General features: G+C 42.4%; 1 protein-coding gene across 1 annotated transcript; it reads left to right on the plus strand.

Moving 5' to 3' along the window:
- Positions 1 to 519: 519 nt before the first annotated feature.
- On the plus strand, positions 520 to 863 carry LOC133250061 (small nuclear ribonucleoprotein G-like). The gene has a single exon (XM_061421215.1). The coding sequence runs from the start codon at positions 608 to 610 to the stop codon at positions 836 to 838; it is 231 nt and encodes a 76-aa protein (XP_061277199.1). The 5' UTR covers positions 520 to 607; the 3' UTR covers positions 839 to 863.
- Positions 864 to 15427: the final 14564 nt, after the last annotated feature.

Raw genomic sequence — 15427 nt, forward strand, 5'->3', positions numbered from 1 at the left:
CAGGAGGAGAAGGGGATAACAGAGGATGAGATGGCTGGATGGCATCACCAACTCGATGGACATGGGTTTGGGTGGACTTGGAGTTGGTGATGGACAGGGAGGCCTGGTGTGCTGTGGTTCATAGGGTCGCAAAGAGTCGGACACAACTGAGCGACTGAACTGAAGAGTTACTTTTACATTATATTAAGGTTCCCACACTCTCCATATATGTGTGTGTGTGTGTGTGTGTGCATATATATGTTTGTATGTATTAATGAGAGCTTCCCTAGTGGCTCCGTGTTAAACAGTCCACCTGCCAATGCAGGAGACATGGGTTTGATCCCTGGATTGGGAAGATCCTCTGGAGAAGGAAATGGCAACCCACTCCAGTATTCTTGCCTGGGAAATCCCATGGACAGAAGACTGGCAGGCTACAGTCCATGGGGTCACAAAAGAGTCAGACATAACTTAGCAACTAAATAAATGTATTAATGAACTGGCTGCTAGGAAACTGCATTTACTCTTTATTTTTGTGTTAGTAGAAAATAGGAAAGCCCCGGGCCTGCTGCTGAAGCGTGAGGCCCACTCGAATTCCGTTTGGAGGCTTCTTTGAGCTCGCGGAGTATACATGAGCAAAGCACACCCTCCCGAGTTGAAGAAATTTATGGACAAGAAGTTATCATTGAAATTAAATGGTGGCAGACTTGTCCAAGGAATATTGCGGGGATTTGATCCCTTTATGAATCTTGTGATAGATGAATGTGTGGAGATGGCAACTAGTGGGCAACAGAACAATATTGGAATGGTGGTAATACGAGGAAATAGTATCATCATGTTAGAAGCCTTGGAACGAGTATGAACAATGGCTGTGTTCACCAGAGAAATCAACGCTTCCCTGTGTCCCCTCTCCACATTTTACTACCAGAAAAATTGGGTTGTGTACATTTTCTTACTTTTTTGTTAAATAAACTTTTGTAATAGCCAAAAAACAAAAAAACAAAAAAAGAAAATAGGAGATGCATTGAAATTTATAATGAATAAACTTCTTTTAATTACAAAGAAATACCTAGACCCTCTCAGGCTCTCCCTCTGATAAACATTGGTCCAAACTATAAATGAGACCTTGAGAAAGGCATGAATCTCAGTGAGTCCCTTTCCCACCATGATCCAACTTTAATCTGTCAGAGGCATGTGGCAGAACAGTGGACCATAGCTGAGCCTTCAGACCTGCAGAGCAGTTACTCTCATGTAAGACTGAGGAGGGCTTTACCACCTTATGACTTGGCCTAAGACAGTGAATACTAATTAAACTCCTAAAGACTGTCTTTTCAACGTGTTCTACAGCAAATAGCCTAAAAGGAACAACAACAAATCTTCAAATATTTTGATTATAAGGAAACTCTGAAGAGTATTCCTACCTGGTCTCAGTATTAATAGTTGTGCCATCTTAGGTACTTGATTTATTATCAAGAATAACGTAAATTGTGTTTCCACTGTTAGAAAAATTTGGAGGCAAATCTGGGACTTACCTTCGTAGACGTTTTTACCTTAATATAATATACATTTTTAACCTTATTCCCAACTCCATCTTGTAATCTCTACCCTTATTTTTTCTTCTGTTACTTGTTTTTATGATTGTATTATATTTTATACATCATTTTGCTGTATTTTGTATACAACAAGGAAGGAAAAGAATGCAAGGGAGGAGGAGAGAGGGAGGGAGAGCTGGAGGGAAGAAGACCACCCAGCCCCAAATGCAGGCAAAGGGAGCCTTGGCAGAAGTCATTTCAGCTCCTGTTAGAGGAAGGATAAGAAAGGGAAAGCTGTAGCACAGGGGGAGAGCACTAGACCTATTCTTGGAAGGCTTGAGTTCTTTCCTGATGGTGGTGGTGGTTTAGTTGCTAAGTCATGTCAGACTCTTGCAACCCCATGGACTGTAGCCTGCCAGGCTCCTTTGTCCGTTGGATTTTCCAGGCAATCATACTGGAGTGGTTTGCCATTTCTTTCTCCAGAGGCCCTTCCTGACCCAGGGATCGAACCCCGGTCTCCTGCACGGCAGGCAGATTCTTTACTAACTGAGCTGCCAGGGAAGCCTGAGTTCTTTCCTAGCCCTGCATTAATTGATTTACCAGGTATCTTAGGCAAATCCCTTTCCCTTTGGTGGCCTCAGTTTTCTCCTGTAGAATGAGGATTATTGGACAGTTAGGTGTCCTCCACTTGTCATGTTTTATGGTTCTTAGTAGGAAAAGGAGGAAGAGGGAAGGCGGAGTTTGGCCATCTGCACTGCACTTCAGAAATCCGGAGAATTACAGAAAGTCTGGAAGTGTTTTCTTATTTGAAAAAATTTGGCTGTGTGTCTTCTTTTTTTTATAAAATTATTTTTCCCCCTTTTTTCTTGAGGTATATTCTATATGCAATGAAATGCACAAATATTAAGTGAACAGTTTGAAGAATTTTTGCTTACTTATATATCCACATGCAGTCAGTACTGAGATCAAAGTAGAAACAGTTCCATGATTCTGGTGGTTTCCTAATGCCCCCCTTCCTAGTCAATACTTTCTCCCCGCAGGTAGCCACCACTGCGATTCCTACCAGCTCTTTGGTGGAGTCTTTGGCATTCTGTGGGCATTCTCTTCTGACAGCTGGTGAAGGAAGCCTGTCTAGATTGTTCGTTTGGCCAGTGGAAAGAGTGAGTCTGTTGGTATTGTGGAAGAACCCCAGCTCTTTTTTTTTGTTTTGTTTTTGTTTTTGTTTTTGTTTTTTTTTGAAACTTTTTTTTTTTCTCTAATTTTATTTTATTTTTAAACTTTACATAATTGTATTAGTTTTGCCTAATATCAAAATGAATCCGCCACAGGTATACATGTGCTCCCCATCCCGAACCCTCCTCCCTCCTCCCTCCCCATACCATCCCTCTGGGCCGTCCCAGTGCACCAGCCCCAAGCATCCAGCATCATGCATCGAACCTGGACTGGCAACTCGTTTCCTACATGATATTTTACATGTTTCATTGCCATTCTCCCAAATCTTCCCACCCTCTCCCTCTCCCACAGAGTCCATAAGACTGTTCTATACATCAGTGTCTCTTTTGCTGTCTCGTACACAGGGTTATTGTTACCATCTTTCTGAATTCCATATATATGCGTTAGTATACTGTATTGGTGTTTTTCCTTCTGGCTTACTTCACTCTGTATAATAGGCTCCAGTTTCATCCACCTAATTAGAACTGATTCAAATGTATTCTTTTTAATGGCTGAGTAATACTCCATTGTGTATATGTACCACAGCTTTCTTATCCATTCATCTGCTGATGGACATCTAGGTTGCTTCCATGTCTTGGCTATTATAAACAGTGCTGCGATGAACATTGGGGTACACGTGTCTCTTTCCCTTCTGGTTTCCTCAGTGTGTATGCCCAGCAGTGGGGTTGCTGGATCATAAGGCAGTTCTATTTCCAGTTTTTTAGGAATCTCCACACTGTTCTCCATAGTGGCTGTACTAGTTTGCATTCCCACCAACAGTGTAAGAGGGTTCCCTTTTCTCCACACCCTCTCCAGCATTTATTATTTGTAGACTTTTGGATCGCAGCCATTCTGACTGGTGTGAAATGGTACCTCATAGTGGTTTTGATTTGCATTTCTCTGATAATGAGTGATCTTCCCAACCCAGGGATCGAACCTGGGTCTCCCTCATTGCAGGCAGACGCTTTACCATCTGAGCCATAGGTTCTGTCTATTAGATACAGTCATGACACATTTGGAAGGAAGAAAGTTGTGGGGAAAAATCTGTTTTTCTGTGCCATATACATCATTCTCAGTACTTCACTTCTGATGCCAGATGTGTAGGCTTTTTCACTCTGAGCAGTTTTCCAGTTTGCTATTGACACCAACTAGATGTCTGAGTGGAACTCGATTCTGATGTTACCTGGAGATAGTATCAGATTGCACAGGTTAAAGGGCTTAGTCCTGCAAGACTCCACCCCACGTCCCCAGTTCAGATACCTATCATAAGTCCAGGTTATCACCTGTGCTTTTGACATACCTGCCACTATTAGGAGGTTCCCCAACCCCTCCATAGGTTTAATAATATGCTATAATGACTCAGAGAACTGAAGAAAATATTTTACTTACTAGATTACTAGTTTATCATAAAGGTTTCAACTCAGGAACAGCCAGATGGAAGAGATGCATAAGGCAAGGTCTAGAGCTTTCCATAGTCAGGGGATGGCTGATCGTTCCCTTGGGCACCAGCCTTTATCTTGAAGCTAACTGAAAGTCATGTCATTGATAAAAACTCAGGTGTGATTGAAAGGACCTTGTTATGAATAATAACAATACTCCAAGTCCATCCACGTTGCTGTAATGGTAAACTTTCTCTTTTATGACTGAGTAGTATTCCATGTTAATATACATACCATTTCTTCTTTGTCCATGCATCTGTTGATGGACACTAAATTTGCTTCCATGTCTAAGCAATCATAAATAATGTTGCTATGAACATTGGGGTACATGTATCTTTTACTATTAATGTTTTTATTTTTTTCATATGTATACCCAGGAATGAAATTTCTGGGGCATGTGGTAGTTCAAGTTTTAGTTGTTTGAGAGACCTCCACACGCTTTTCCACAAGGGCTGCACCAATTTATATTCCCACTGACAGTGTCGGAGGACTTTTTCTTTCAGCATATAATTGCCGAAATTTCTTCTTTGTTGTCTTTTTGATGACAGCAATTAGGACAGCTGGTTTTGGTTTGCATTTCCCTGACGGTCAGTGTTGTTAAGCACCTTTTCAGCACCTGGTAGCTATCTGTATGTATTCTTTGGAGAAATGTCTATTTAAATCCTCTCCCTAATGTTTAAGCAGATTATTTGTTTAATATCCAGTTGTATGAGTTCTTTGTATATTTTGGGTATCAACATTTTGTTGGATGTGTCTTTTGCAAACATCTTCTCCCATTCAGTAAGTGGCCTTTTCGGGTTTTTTTGATAGTTTCTTTTGCTATGCAAAAGCCTTTTCGTTTGTTAGTCCATTTTTTATTTTTGTTTTGTTTCCCTTGCCTGAGACATATTAAAAAAATTTTTTTCTATGAGTGATGTCAGAAAATTTAACTGTTTATGTTGTCCCCAGAAGTTTCATGTCATCAGACCTTAAGATTAAATCTTTAATCTACTTTGAGTTTATGTTTGTTCATGGTTTTACAGAACATATTCAGTTGCTCAGTCATGTCTGACTTTGCAACTCTATGGGCTGTAGACTGTCAAGGATTTTCCTGGTAAGAATTCGGAAGTGAGTTGCCATTTCCTCCTTCAGGGGATCTTCCTGACCCAGGGGTCAAACCTGGGTCTCTTGCACTGCAGATGATTTCTTGACCACTGAGCCACCCACCAGGAAAGCCCAATAGAAAAGTCTAGTTTTATTCTTCTACATGTAGCTGTCCAATTCTCTTAAGACCGTTTATCAGAAAAGCTGTTTTCTCTTCTTTCTCAATTTTATATTCCTAGCTCCTTTGTCATTGATTAATTGCCCATATAAGAGGGGCTTGTTTCTGGGCCCTCTGTTCTGTTGCACTGAGCTTTGTGTCTATTTTTATGCCTGTACCAGACTGTTCTGGCATCCCAATACTGGTGCCACAGGCTGTGGGCAGGCCTGGGCCCTAGACTCCAGGCGCTAGTAAAGCTAAAGGGAGCATTCCAAATTGCCTAAACCAGTGTCCTCAGAGTAGGTCAAGCTCCCCAGAATGACTGGCACCAGTGTTTATGTCTCGAGGATGAACTCCAGTTGCCTCTGCCTCTTCAGGAGACTCTCTAAGATCAGCAAGTGGGTCTGACCCAGGCTCCTTTCAAATTACTGCTTCTGCCCTGGGTCCTGGAATGCGTGAGACTTTGTGGGTGCCCTTTAAGAGTGGGGTCTCTATTTCCCCCAGCCCTCTGCCTCTCTGGAAAGTAAGCCCTGCTGGCTTTCAAAGCCAAATATTCTGGGGGCTTATCTTCCTTGTACTGGACCCTTGGGCTGGAGACCTCAGTGTAGGACTCAGACCCCTTGCTCCTTGGGGAGAAGCTCTGCAATTCTAATTTGCAACTCCCATTTGTGAGTTGCGCATTTGGGGTTATGGGTCTTGACTATGTCTCTGTACCTTCTACCATTGTGTTGTGGTTTCTCCTTTATATCTTTGGTTGTATATTGGGATGGATTTAATTTGCATGAAATTTTAGATAAATTTCCTGAGATGGGTTAGTCTCAACTATTCAGGCAGGTTTGGAGTTGATGTGGCTCAGGTATAAGAGTTAGACCATCTGAGTTCTATTTCCTAGTACCATGGCTTGGGGGTTGGAGTAGGTAGAGAGACAGGGAGCAGAAAGTTAACCTCTCCTTTCACTAAAGTGAAAATGAAAGCCTCTCGGTTATTTCCGACTCCTTGCAACCCCATGGACTATACAGTTCATGGAATTCTCCAGGCCAGAATACTGGAGTAGGTAGCCTTTCCCTTCTCCAGAGGATCTTCCCAACCCAGGGATCGAACCCAGGTCTCCCACAATTCAGGCAGATTCTTTACCAGCTGAGCCACAAGGGAAGCCCAAGGATTCTGTAGTGTGTAGCCTTACCGCTTTTCCAGTGGATCTTCGCGACCCAGGAATCAAGGGTCCCTGCATTTCAGGTGGGTTCTTTACCAACTGTGCTATCAGGGAAGCCCTCCTTTCAGTAAGCAGTATACATTGTATAGTGTTTTTTCCTAAGCTGCACAAAAGTCCCTGTGGGCTAGCTGTGGTCATGGCTGCATTGTTGAGGGGAAGTCAGGAGGTCAGTGTTGTCCTTGATGTCATCTGGCATCCATTGGAACAGTCATCCTATCTGGTCCTTAAATGAAAGTCCATGTAATTGCCTAGTTGTACCTAATTCCCATCCATGGGCCCTCCATTTTTATCACTCTCTCTGTGCTTCTCTGAGGAGCCATGTAAAACATCCAGGCTGTGTCGGAGCATGGGAAAGCCTAAGGCATTGTCTCCAATGCTACCTGGGTAGGTGTGCCGTGCAACAACTTTTCCTCCAAGGCTATGTCATTTCCACAGGCTCTGCCTAAACAATGGGAGCTGGTTTCCTTTCCTCCCAGAGACCAGCAACCCATATAGGGGTTTTGAATCCTTCCTAGAACTCAACCCAAGAACTCAAGGGCAAGCTTCCTCTTTCTGGGACCCTTTAGAGGCTCTGTTACCACTTCTGTGTTTCCACTGCAATAAGATGGAGTCTTCTTTTAGCCTGAGGATTCCTTTGTACTTTAGAGGTTGGAGATTGACAGGGAGTAGAGTGAGGATGGGATATTTTTCTCTTATGTATCAGGTACTTTCCCATTTATACTGTATCTGTCATGGCTCTTTGTTAGTCTCCAAACTGCCTAAGTTTTAAAATCCCAAATCTAAGAATTAAATCTTTTAATTTGTTGACACATTCTGTCCTCTAGTCCAGGAGGTAGAACAATCTGGTTGTCTGAATGGTGGTGGTAGTTTGTGTGTGGGGAGGCAAATGGGGAATTAGAGAAGAAAATATTGAGGAATGGGGGTATAAGAATATTTTAATATTTTAAAGCATCAAATAAAGTTTTTTTCTTGTGTTCTTTTTCTTGGTCCTAACTAAGGCCCTCAGAGGCATTATTTCCCCAATTTGAATAATGCAGCAGCCCTTTTAAAGAGAAAGTCATTTGTGACTTCCCTGGTGGCCCAGCAGTTAAGACTCCATGCTTCCACTGCTGGGGGCACCAATTCACTCCCTGGTCAGGGAACTAAGATCTCACGTGCCACTTGGTGGCTAAAAAGTAAAAACAGAAATAAATAAGAAAAAGAAAATCATTTGGCACATCCCTGAGAATAAATCTTTGAACCAGGTCACTGAACTATAGTTGTGAAACTGTGCCTTCGGAGAAGGTTACTCAAGTGCTGGACGGGGGTTCTGACTCAACATCTTTATTTGGCGATGTTCCCCTGGAGTAGAGCCCTCTCTGTTTTCATGAAAGGGACTTAAAGTCACAGTGCACATATAGGTAAAGACTTTGAGGATGCATTCTCTTTCATGAGAGCTAACTTGTGTTGCATGGGGCTATGGGTGGTTATTTCTTTGTCTCGCTTCCAGTTGTTTTGACATGAATTTAAAGACCAATCAGGTATGACCTAAATCAAATCCCTTATGATTATACAGTGGAAGTGAGAAATAGATTTAAGGGCCTAGATCTGATAGATAGTGTGCCTGATGGAACTATGGAATGAGGTTCGTGACATTGTACAGGAGACAGGGATCAAGACCATCCCCGTGGAAAAGAAATGCAAAAAGGCAAAATGGCTGTCTGGGGAGGCCTTACAAATGGCTGTGAAAAGAAGAGAAGTGAAAAGCAAAGGAGAAAAGGAAAGATATAAGCATCTGAATGCAGAGTTCCAAAGAATAGCAAGAAGAGATAAGAAAGCCTTCTTCAGCGATCAATGCAAAGAAATAGAGGAAAACAACAGAATGGGAAAGACTAGGGATCTCTTCAAGAAAATCAGAGATACCAAAGGAACATTTCATGCAAAGATGGGCTCGATAAAGGACAGAAATGGTATGGACCTAAGAGAAGCAGAAGATATTAAGAAGAGATGGCAAGAATACACAGAAGAACTGTACAAAAAAGAGCTTCATGACCCAGATAATCACGATGGTGTGATCACTCACACTCACCTAGAGCCAGACATCCTGGAATGTGAAGTCAAGTGGGCCTTAGAAAGCATCACTACAAACAAAGCTAGTGGAGGTGATGGAATTCCAGTGGAGCTATTCCAAATCCTGAAAGATGTTGCTGTGAAAGTGCTGCACTCAATATGCCAGCAAATTTGGAAAACTCAGCAGTGGCCACAGGACTGGAAAAGGTCAGTTTTCATTCCAATCCCAAAGAAAGGCAATGCCAAAGAATGCTCAAACTACCACACAACTGCACTCATCTCACATGCTCGTAAAGTAATGCTCAAAATTCTCCAAGCCAGGCTTCTGCAATATGTGAACCGTGAACTTCCAGATGTTCAAGCTGGTTTTAGAAAAGGGAGAGGAACCAGAGACCAAATTGCCAACATCCGCTGGATCATGGAAAAAGCAAGAGAGTTCCAGAAAAACATCTATTTCTGCTTTATTGACTATGCAAAAGCCTTTGACTGTGTGGATCACAATAAATTGTGGAAAATTCTTCAAGAGATGGGAATACCAGACCACCTGACCTGCCTCTTGAGAAATCTGTATGCAGGTCAGGAAGCAACAGTTAGAACTGGACATGGAACAACAGACTGGTTCCAAATAGGAAAAGGAGTACGTCAAGGCTGTATATTGTCACCCTGTTTATTTAATTTCTATGCAGATTACATCATGAGAAACACTGGGCTGGAAGAAGCACAAGCTAGAATCAAGATTGCCAGGAGAAATATCAATAACCTCAGGTATGCAGATGACACCACCCTTATGGCAGAAAGTGAAGAGGGACTAAAAAGCCTCTTGATGAAAGTGAAAGAGGAGAGTGAAAAAGTTGGCTTAAAGCTCAACATTCAGAAAACGAAGATCATGGCATCTGGTCCCATCACTTCATGGGAAATAGATGGGGAAACAGGGGAAACAGTGTCAGACTTTATTTTTTGGGCTCCAAAGTCACTGCAGATGGTGATTGCAGCCATGCAATTAAACGACACTTGCTCCTTGGAAGGAAAGTTATGACCAACCTAGATAGCATATTCAAAAGCAGAGACATTACTTTGCCAACAAAGGTCTGTCTAGTCAAGGCTATGGTTTTTCCTGTGGTCATGTATGGATGTGAGAGTTGGACTGTGAAGAAAGCTGAGCACCAAAGAATTCAGTCTTAAAGGTGCACTATTTACAACTGTCTGTGTATATCCCAAATTATGTCTGACAGCCTTTGGTTCAAGATGGCAGACAACAAAAGAGAACAAGAGGGCACAGTCAATAGACATGAGAACTCAACAAGCTTCTAGTGGATGGAAAGAAGATGAAAACACCAGGGTCTTGCAGGGGAAAAGGAAGGGATTTCAGCAAAAAAGAACCACTCAGAGTTCTAAGACACTGAATGAGAATATCTGAAGTGGCCGGGGGCGGGGGGCGGGGGGTGGGGGAATGAAAGCAGGCCAAAAGCAGAGGTGTAAGTACAATTCTGACCACGGAAAACATGAGCCACTGTCTGCCCTTCCCATCATCATGTATTCCTGTCTCTATTCATATGAGCACCAGCATTTTACCTACAGAGAAAAAATAAACAGACACATAACAACAAAACATTAAGGATTTTAAAAAATATAATTGTAGCTCTTTCCTGGGGAGAATTAGGGAGGAAGGCCACAGAATGAAGTTCTCCCCATTCCAGTATTTGTACCTTCTCTATCCCCCTGATTAAACTCTGCACTTGCAGAAAGTAAAGTCTTCTGACCCCAGTACACACATATACACACAGACTACTGTGTCCATATACATACAGACTACTGGGAAACTAACCTACAATACCACAACAGATGACACTCATGCTGCCTGCTTAGAACAATCAAATTAAGCTGTGCTAAACTTTCCAGCCAATATGGATGGATGCACAACATGGATCACATGAAAATGTAAATCCAAATGTGTGAAATCCTTGAACCTGGCCACCACCTTATAAATTTAAGATAATGAAGCTCCTCCAACTAACAAGTCCATCCTTGTTCCAAAAATAAATAAATTAATGTCCCTCTAGGTAGATCTCTCCTTCAATTTTAAGTCCCAGAAGAGGGAATCAATGCTTCTCCTCCCCAAATTCTTATTTTTCTCTGATCCAACGGGAGGGGTCACACTCCATGCCTGGGTTGAGGTTTATTCCTTCCTCAACAACTTGCACCAACTTTTGTATTTTTCTTTAGTGGATCACGTTGGGGTAGCACCAACATTAGCACCTGCAGAACTGGATCACTTCAACCCCAATGGTCTCATGAGTCCCCATCTTACAAATGTTCATAGGACCAGCCCTTTAACCACTGAATTTAGAAAACTTTATGGAAATGTCTAAAACAAAATGTAAGCCTTAACACTTAAATCTCAGCAACTACCCACCACCAATTGCATTTCTTGAGCTGAAGCGGATATTTCAGACCTTAGCTACAACCTAAGACCGCATCATTGTAACCAGTTGTAGGCCACCTCAGAGACAGTGTCACGGAGGAGAAGAAGGTAGACTATGGAAAATCATAAAAACATCCTTCTTATTGATGGACGAGGATGCACTATTTGAAAGACATCATTTCCCTAGCCAAGGGCAGCCTAAGACCTGGGTCCAAAGCAAACCAAATGACCTGCATCGCCCCTATTCCCCAAGCACCTGAATCTCAAACTTCTCCAATCCAGAGGGAAAAGCTTGTCCAACAAAAAGCAGCAGCAGAGGAATACTGAGTGACAGAACAAAAGCTGGGGTTCTTCCACAATACCAACAGACTCACTCTTTCCACTGGCCAAACGAACAATCTAGACAGGCTTCCTTCACCAGCTGTCAGAAGAGAATGCCCACAGAATGCCAAAGACTCCACCAAAGAGCTGGTAGGAATCGCAGTGGTGGCTACCTGCGGGGAGAAAGTATTGACTAGGAAGGGGGGCATTAGGAAACCACCAGAATCATGGAACTGTTTCTACTTTGATCTCAGTACTGACTGCATGTGGATATATAAGTAAGCAAAAATTCTTCAAACTGTTCACTTAATATTTGTACATTTCATTGCATATAGAATATACCTCAAGAAAAAAGGGGGAAAAATAATTTTTTTAAAAAAAGAAGACACACAGCCAAATTTTTTCAAATAAGAAAACACTTCCAGACTTTCTGTAATTCTCCGGATTTCTGAAGTGACAGATCTGAAAGAAAGAATTAAGGGCAGTCAAAAAAAGAGGAAGATGATGATCAAGCAGGAGATGATCACATTTCTCTTCAGATCAGATCAGATCAGTCGCTCAGTCGTGTCCGACTCATTGCGAGCCCATGAATTGCAGCACGCCAGACCTCCCTGTCCATCACCAACTCCCAGAGTTCACCCAGATTCACGTCCATCGAGTCAGTGATGCCATCCAGCCATCTCATCCTCTGTCGTCCCCTTTTCCTCTTTCCCTCAATCCCTCCCAGCATCAGAGTCTTTTCCAATGAGTCAACTCTTGGCATGAGGTGGCCAAAGTACTGGAGTTTCAGCTTTAGCATCATTCCTTCCAAAGAAATCCCAGGGCAGATCTCCTTTAGAATGGACTGGTTGGATCTCCTTGCAGTCCAAGGGACTCTCAAGAGCCTTCTCCAACAACCACAGTTCAAAAGCAACAATTCTTCAGCGCTCAGCCTTCTTCACAGTCCAACTCTCACATCCATACATGACCACAGGAAAAACCATAGCCTTGACTAGACGAAACTTTGTTGGCAAAGTAATGTCTCTGCTTTTGAATATGCTATCTAGTTTGGTCATAACTTTCCTTCCAAGGAGTAAGCGTCTTTTAATTTCATGAGTGCAGTCACCATCTGCAGTGATTTTGGAGCTCAGAAAAATAAAGTCTGACACTGTTTCCACTGTTTCCCCATCTATTTCCCATGAAGTGATGGGACCAGGTGCCATGATCTTCATTTTCTGAATGTTGAGCTTTAAGCCAACTTTTTCACTCTCCACTTTCACTTTCATCAAGAGGCTTTTGAGTTCCTCTTCACTTTCTGCCATAAGGGTGGTATCATCTGCATATCTGAGGTTATTGATATTTCTCCCGGCAATCTTGATTCCAGCTTGTGTTTCTTCCAGTCCAGCGTTTCTCATGATGTACTCTGCATATAAGTTAAATAAACAGGGTGACAATATACAGCCTTGACCTACTCCTTTTCCTATTTGGAACCAGTCTGTTGTTCCATGTCCAGTTCTAACTGTTGCTTCCTGACCTGCATACAAATTTCTCAAGAGGCAGGTCAGGTGGTCTGGTATTCCCATCTCTTGAAGAATTTTCCACAATTTATTGTGATCCACACAGTCAAAGGCTTTTGCATAGTCAATAAAGCAGAAATAGATGTTTTTCTGGAACTCTCTTGCTTTTTCCATGATCCAGCAGATGTTGGCAATTTGGTCTCTGGTTCCTCTGCCTTTTCTAAAACCAGCTTGAACATCTGGAAGTTCACGGTTCACATATTGCTGAAGCCTGGCTTGGAGAATTTTGAGCATTACTTTACTAGCATGTGAGATGAGTGCAATTGTGCGGTAGTTTGAGCATTCTTTGGCATTGCCTTTCTTTGGGATTGGAATGAAAACTGACCTTTTCCAGTCCTGTGGCCACTGCTGAGTTTTCCAAATTTGCTGGCATATTGAGTGCAGCACTTTCACAGCATCATCTTTCAGGATTTGGAATAGCTCCACTGGAATTCCATCACCTCCACTAGCTTTGTTTGTAGTGATGCTTTCTAAGGCCCACTTGACTTCACATTCCAGGATGTCTGGCTCTAGGTCAGTGATCACACCATCGTGATTATCTGGGTCGTGAAGCTCTTTTTTGTACAGTTCTTCTGTGTATTCTTGCCATCTCTTCTTAATATCTTCTGCTTCTCTTAGGTCCATACCATTTCTGTCCTTTATCGAGCCCATCTTTGCATGAAATGTTCCTTTGGTATCTCTGATTTTCTTGAAGAGATCCCTAGTCTTTCCCATTCTGTTGTTTTCCTCTATTTCTTTGCATTGATCGCTGAAGAAGGCTTTCTTATCTCTTCTTGCTATTCTTTGGAACTCTGCATTCAGATGCTTATATCTTTCCTTTTCTCCTTTGCTTTTCACTTCTCTTCTTTTCACAGCCATTTGTAAGGCCTCCCCAGACAGCCATTTTGCCTTTTTGCATTTCTTTTCCACGGGGATGGTCTTGATCCCTGTCTCCTGTACAATGTCACGAACCTCATTCCATAGTTCCATCAGGCACACTATCTATCAGATCTAGGCCCTTAAATCTATTTCTCACTTCCACTGTATAATCATAAGGGATTTGATTTAGGTCATACCTGATTGGTCTTTAAATTCATGTCAAAACAACTGGAAGCGAGACAAAGAAATAACCACCCATAGCCCCATGCAACACAAGTTAGCTCTCATGAAAGAGAATGCATCCTCAAAGTCTTTACCTATATGTGCACTGTGACTTTAAGTCCCTTTCATGAAAACAGAGAGGGCTCTACTCCAGGGGAACATCGCCAAATAAAGATGTTGAGTCAGAACCCCTGTCCAGCACTTGAGTAACCTTCTCCGAAGGCACAGTTTCACAACTATAGTTCAGTGACCTGGTTCAAAGATTTATTCTCAGGGATGTGCCAAATGATTTTCTTTTTCTTATTTATTTCTGTTTTTACTTTTTAGCCACCAAGTGGCACGTGAGATCTTAGTTCCCTGACCAGGGAGTGAATTGGTGCCCCCAGCAGTGGAAGCATGGAGTCTTAACTGCTGGGCCACCAGGGAAGTCACAAATGACTTTCTCTTTAAAAGGGCTGCTGCATTATTCAAATTGGGGAAATAATGCCTCTGAGGGCCTTAGTTAGGACCAAGAAAAAGAACACAAGAAAAAAACTTTATTTGATGCTTTAAAATATTAAAATATTCTTATACCCCCATTCCTCAATATTTTCTTCTCTAATTCCCCATTTGCCTCCCCACACACAAACTACCACCACCATTCAGACAACCAGATTGTTCTACCTCCTGGACTAGAGGACAGAATGTGTCAACAAATTAAAAGATTTAATTCTTAGATTTGGGATTTTAAAACTTAGGCAGTTTGGAGACTAACAAAGAGCCATGACAGATACAGTATAAATGGGAAAGTACCTGATACATAAGAGAAAAATATCCCATCCTCACTCTACTCCCTGTCAATCTCCAACCTCTAAAGTACAAAGGAATCCTCAGGCTAAAAGAAGACTCCATCTTATTGCAGTGGAAACACAGAAGTGGTAACAGAGCCTCTAAAGGGTCCCAGAAAGAGGAAGCTTGCCCTTGAGTTCTTGGGTTGAGTTCTAGGAAGGATTCAAAACCCCTATATGGGTTGCTGGTCTCTGGGAGGAAAGGAAACCAGCTCCCATTGTTTAGGCAGAGCCTGTGGAAATGACATAGCCTTGGAGGAAAAGTTGTTGCACGGCACACCTACCCAGGTAGCATTGGAGACAATGCCTTAGGCTTTCCCATGCTCCGACACAGCCTGGATGTTTTACATGGCTCCTCAGAGAAGCACAGAGAGAGTGATAAAAATGGAGGGCCCATGGATGGGAATTAGGTACAACTAGGCAATTACATGGACTTTCATTTAAGGACCAGATAGGATGACTGTTCCAATGGATGCCAGATGACATCAAGGACAACACTGACCTCCTGACTTCCCCTCAACAATGCAGCCATGACCACAGCTAGCCCACAGGGACTTTTG

The sequence above is a fragment of the Bos javanicus genome, chromosome 6 (genome assembly GCF_032452875.1).
Source record: "Bos javanicus breed banteng chromosome 6, ARS-OSU_banteng_1.0, whole genome shotgun sequence".
Classification (NCBI taxonomy): domain Eukaryota; kingdom Metazoa; phylum Chordata; class Mammalia; order Artiodactyla; family Bovidae; genus Bos; species Bos javanicus.